This window comes from Sapajus apella, unplaced genomic scaffold (genome assembly GCF_009761245.1).
Source record: "Sapajus apella isolate SASKATOON/1434 unplaced genomic scaffold, GSC_monkey_1.0 scaffold4, whole genome shotgun sequence".
Classification (NCBI taxonomy): domain Eukaryota; kingdom Metazoa; phylum Chordata; class Mammalia; order Primates; family Cebidae; genus Sapajus; species Sapajus apella.
In genome coordinates, this window is record NW_022436944.1 from 37,746,699 (window position 1) to 37,752,483 (window position 5,785).

A 5,785-nucleotide genomic window follows, 5' to 3' on the forward strand; every position below is an offset into this window, starting at 1 on the left:
CTTGATCTCTTGACCTCGTGATCCACCCGCCTCGGCCTCCCAAAGTGCTGGGATTACAGGCTTGAGCCACCGCGCCCAGCCCATGAATATCATATTGTTCAGGACCAGAAACTACAAGATCAAATTCAGAACTCTTCCATTTTTTGAAATTCTGTTTATTTCCTGAAATAAGATTAAATAACTTACATTTCTTAAAGCTTTGGTGAAAAACTAAAATTTGAAATTTAGAAATTTTACATATTTGCCAACAATTTAGAGTAGGGTGAGTATTTAAAGTACATTCACTGACTTCATAACTAATCTTTTGGTACAACTGGAACCCCCGATTTTTCCAGCACCCTTTTCAGTTTCCCCAAGATATTATGCACAGCAGAACTTTGCCAGCCTCTGGTCTATTTAAAAGTTTTGGGGAGCACATGGAGACTTCTTGTAATGCTAAATCTCAATCTAGAAATAATAGTGAATGCCTTTTAAATCTAAGTCTGGTTGTGGCTTTATGGCTTATTCAGTTGACAGCATAAAAATAAAAATTTCTTACCTGATTTAAAAACACAGTTTTTGGTGAGATAAATCACCCTGGTGCGTTCATTGTTTTGATTGCCCTAAGCTCTGCCTCTGTGATTTTGTCTATTTTTTTTCTTTTAATCCTCTAGATGTGCTTTTTAATTTTTTGCCCGCTATCCTCTTTGTACTGTTTTCCCTTATCTTTGCTCCTTTTTCCTCTCCTCTCAGCCTAACAAATGTGTATTACTAAGGACTTCTAGTGGCTAATGTGGGAAGTGCCTCTCAGAAATACCCACAACGGTAAACAGTAGGTCCATGCAGTGCGCATTGGACATACAGCACCTGGTAGAAAGTAACTTGAAGAACTTGAGAAAATAAACCGGTTCTTTTGACTACATGATACTATTTATTTCATGAATGTTATGTTGAAGCCAAATGGTTATTGAGTGAGTGCAGGAGACACCTATATTACACTGTGTATAATAAGCATATGCCTGTGTCTTATGTTTGTATGGTGATTACATTTAGAAACGGCACTTAAAGTTTAACCTGTGAAACGTGGCCACCTTCTAAGTGTGTGAATATGATTATATATTAATTTAGAGTGAGAAGTGATAGCGACATTGATTGTGTTAGAGGAGGCTTTTTGTAATGTGAAAATTCAACTAGATACCTATAGATAAGATGGGATGTTATTTTATAGGATTTTTATCCGAAATGTGGTACATAAGAGGTTCAGACTGTATTAGGGTTTAGATAAAAGTTATGTAACAGGAGAGACACATCGATCCCTTAGGCACTACCCTAGCCCTGGAGTGGGCTTTATGAAAAGTTAGAGTATGTTGAAAAAAGTTAGAGAATTGTTAGCTTCCTACATGTGGACCGTGGGTCACTCATAATTCAGAATTCATTCCAGATTTATATAGCATTTGGCATCTGTTTTCTGGCAAGAAATGATTGTTAAACTAGTTGAATACAGTGTTGAGGCAGGCTTATATGATGCCAAAACCATGCTTTGAATGTGGTAGAAACAGAGTTTAACTGAGACTTCAAATAAAATTGCATAGAAGAATTTTGTAAACACATTTTTTCTAAATATTTTGAAGTATTCTCCCTTCTGTAGTAAGTTCTACTACAGTACTCATTTTGAAAATTCAAACTTGCTTGAATGCAGTTTATGTTAGGTAACAATTTGAGCATACCACAAATATTGCATTTTTATGCACAATTTTGTGTGCACAAAACTGCACCTGGGTGAACTGAAATTACACACACACCCCTCAAAGATCCGCCATCTCTTTCAGTTCACCAAAAGTGTTATGAGCGACACCCTCTACATCTTGTGTTGCAATTTTCCGTTGGATTTCAGAACACCCTCCTTCCACCACTTTACAGTGACTCACAAGCTGCAACTCTTCCAATACCCACTGCCACCAGCAACCTTCAGGTCTTTTTCAAGGTTAATGGCCACGTTTATTGTAATATTCTTTCATTCTTTAACCACTTAACGTATGCAGAACAATGAAATGTCTTTTTATGTGTCACTGCCAAAGTTTTGAGTGTTGTGTCCCAATCCACTTTCCTTATAAGCCCTGTGGTTTTTATTGCACAATTTTGTATAGTGAGGTGAGTTTCAGGATTGCAGAGCTGTCATACTGCAATTACAGCAGGTCCTTGAATAATGTCATGTTGTTCTGCATCATTTCATTATGTCATTCAAGAAGGAAAAAAAGTCGATTCCCAGCTGGGGCCACTTGTATGGAGTTTGCATGTTCTCCCATATCTGTGTGGGTTTTCTCCAGGTACTGTGGTTTCCGCCCACTTACCAAAGATGAATGCCAGGTGAACTGGACAATCCAGGGTCTCAGTGTGAGTGAGTATGGTTGTGTGTGTGAGTATACCCTGCAATGAGATGGCATCCTGTCCAGGGTGCGTTCCTCTTGCACCCTGAGCTGCTAGGGTAGGCTCTGGCCACCTTAGATCCTGACTGGAATAAGTGGGCTGGGAAATGAATGAACGAATATAAGTTACTGGAAAATAAAAATTTGTCAAGTATTTGAAAATCATCCAAATGCACGATGGTATTTGTTAACTGTTTTTGAGCTGTGTGATAGTAGGAGGTTCCTCCGAAAACTTTCATTTTGCAAACATTTGTTCCTTGATTTAATACACCACCACTATGACTACTATCACTTAGGGATTCACCACAAATTGAGTAAATAATGATCTTCCTTGTTTTCATTAATCTTTCTTAAATGTATGTATAGTTCACATTTATTTCATCATTTAAAATTAGAAGTGTTTTCATCTTTATTGAGAAGTTTGATGATGTTTTTGTGACCAGAAATATGCTGTGGAAATGTAATTCTTGTTTCTATCAGTTAGCCTCTGGTAAAATTGCTTTTGTTGTACCTTGTTCACTTAAAGTCCCAGTTTCCAGGAACCTATCCATGTTAAGAAAAGACTTAATGTATATTCTCCAAAATTACTCAAGATCACCAAATGAGCAGACTCACAGCTTCCAGTACTGTGGACTCACCCTCCTCCCAGCACCTCTCTCTGCACACATCTGTAAATGTTTAGTATCCTTGTTTTTTCCTGCCCTCTGACCACTCTTGCACCTGTCATACTAGTTATTATTCTCTCTACTTATTCCAGTGATTCTGGGGCATCTTGCAGTGTTCATTCATCTTTAAAATTCCTCCCTCAGAGATACAGACATTTTTTCATCTCAGCTACTAACTCTGTGCAGAAAATTTTCAATTATCCAGTGCCAGAACCAAGTGTCACATAATTTCTGGTTGCTACTGGAGATTCTTAGGCTTCCCTACTGTAACCACCAGCTCAGTACAACTAAGGTGGAAGTTCACATCCTAAATGCATTAACATACTTAACGGAATTATAAAGCACTGTACAACTGTACAGTGTGTAACATGTTTAGTTGTAAGCTCTAAAGCACCCTGTAACTGTATGGTGTGTTACAATTTTTCTAATCCTGACCAGTTTTCCTCTCTTATCTTGGCTCTTCCTTCTGTGTCCACAGCACATCAACCACCTTGGAGTCTTCCTCTACACCATCTCTTCATGTCATCCTTTCTTTCCCAGCCCCTCTGCAGCCATTCAAGTCCCTCATATAGCAGCGGCCCCCACCTGCTTCCTGTTTCCACTTTTGTGCCCCCATCTCCCATTTCTTCTTCACACTGATCCTTGTTCATGGTTCTGAGATTTTATTTTGATCACAACACCTCTGCTTAACATTGTCAAGAGTTTGTGATGAAATTCAGACTCCACAGTGTAGAAGTGAGGATCTTAGCCAATCTGGCCCTTGCTCCTTTTCAATTCATGTTTCCTCACATTCTCTAACACGAGTTGATATGCCTAGACAGCTTAACAATATTTTATATGATTTCAAGTCCTGCCCTTCCGCATCATGCCTGCAGTGGGGTCATATGTGTGGCAGCGCCCAAATATACTCCTCTGTATGTTTGTTAACAGTTGAATAGTACTTTTTATCAAGCACATCTCAGGTTCTTTCTATAACTTTCTTTTATATAGGCTTTTATTTTCCCTATAATTTGCATAGTGAAAGATGTAGTAGTGGAAGTGAAGTTTCATGACACACCCAGGACAAGTTACTCTGGAAACGATTTGTTATTTAGAAAGTGTTTTCATAGTGACCTTGCTGGAAAGGAACGGGACCACAGCTCTTTAAGATATGGTGGATCTCGACACTTGGATCGTCACCAGCTCTCTGCCCTCCCCACAGTGGACCGCAGCTGCAGTTCTCCCTCCATGTGAGATGGAAAAGGGAGCTGGGTTTCATTGTAGCACGCAGCTGGGCAAAGACCCCTACAGCAATAATCCTTTAGCATTTCAATTTAAATATGTGACTTCTGTATTATGTTTAGGTATTTAAAACTGTGTTTTATTTTCCAACAATAACTTTATAAACGGTGCCTCTTCTATTAGTTCAACTCTGTGAGATTTTTCTGTACTTGGAAGCTTTAGTAAAGGAAAAACTTAACCTCTAGGTTTCAGTTAAGAAGTCTCAAATCCTGATGTTTTAGGACCAAACTAAAGTTCTTCACCCATACAGTAATAATTATTTTAAAATGTTAAAAAGAGAAATTACATTGTAACTCAGAGAGGTATTTCTTTCAAGACAGCAGAAAAAAGCACCAAAGCTTACAAACTCCTGAGGGCATCTTGATCTTACTTTCTGCCCCATTGAAGGCATTAGTGAACTGACCAGCCTCGCAGGGGCCACACAGCACAACAAGGCTGATCATCCACCAGGAACATTGAGCTTTAAGAGGCTGTTTTAATCCATTTTGTGCTGCTATAACAGAATACCACAGCCTGAGGAATTTATAAAAACTCAAACTGATTTTCTTAGAGTTGTGAAGGCTGAGAAGTCCAAAATCAAGGCTCAGTATCTTGCGTGGGTCTTCTGACTGGGTCCTCACGTGGCGGGATACAGAAGGATACTAGCTAAACACTGTGTGAAACCTCTTCTATAAGGACCTTAATCCCATTGACTAGGAGGAGTCCTCTTGGCTTCATCACCTTTTAAAGACCCTGCCTGTTACTACAATCACATAGGCAATACTTCAATTTTGAAGGCGACACATTTAAACCATAGCAGAGGCTGCCAATCAACTAATTCTGACTAGATGGGGAAAAATTACTTTGGATTGAATTAATTCCTGTCTTCTGAAAACCTTATCCATGATCACATTTGCTATTTTGTATTCATTCCTGGAGTCCAGAGAAACAAGTCCTGCTTTGGTCCAGTCCTCCCAAGGTCATCCTGAGCCTGGTGGTGCCTGAAGCTACATCTGCCTCCTGGGCATTCACTGGTCCACTGAGGCCTATCATGGATCTCCAAGAGGGTCATGGCAGTATGGGGTCATTCACAGGAGTATACGTTGTCATTTTTGTAAGTCCATTGGCGTGTTTGAGAATGATAATCTTTAAATTTTTTGAGTTTGGAAAGATACTTCCCTGTTATGTGTCAAATAATTATGAAGCTTTTTTTTACGATCTAGGCTTTTACTTTTTTTTTTTGAGATGGAGTTTTGCTCTTGTTACCCAGGTTGGAGTGCAATGGCGCGATCTCGGCTCACTGCAACCTCCGCCTCCTGGGTTCAGGCAATTCTCCTGCCTCAACCTCCTGAGTAGCTGGGATTACAAGCATGCACCACCATGCCCAGATAATGTTTTGTATTTTTAGTAGAGACGGGGTTTCACCATGTTGACCAGGATGGTCTCGATCTCTAG

The 5,785-nt window shown here is 39.5% G+C and overlaps 1 protein-coding gene across 3 annotated transcripts in view; it reads left to right on the forward strand.

The window, feature by feature from the left end:
- The window catches only part of PLCL2 (phospholipase C like 2), a 196,343-nt gene that overhangs the window by 135,068 nt on the left and 55,490 nt on the right, over nucleotides 1–5,785 (forward strand). The window contains exon 4 of one of the 3 annotated variants that reach the window (XM_032267366.1): nucleotides 1,874–5,575. The exons of the other annotated variants lie outside the window; for them this stretch is intronic. Coding sequence (XP_032123257.1) covers nucleotides 1,874–2,029 — 156 coding nt within the window. The 3' untranslated portion in view covers nucleotides 2,030–5,575. Of the gene's footprint in view, nucleotides 1–1,873; nucleotides 5,576–5,785 lie in introns of those variants that run through there. 3 annotated transcript variants of the gene reach the window in all.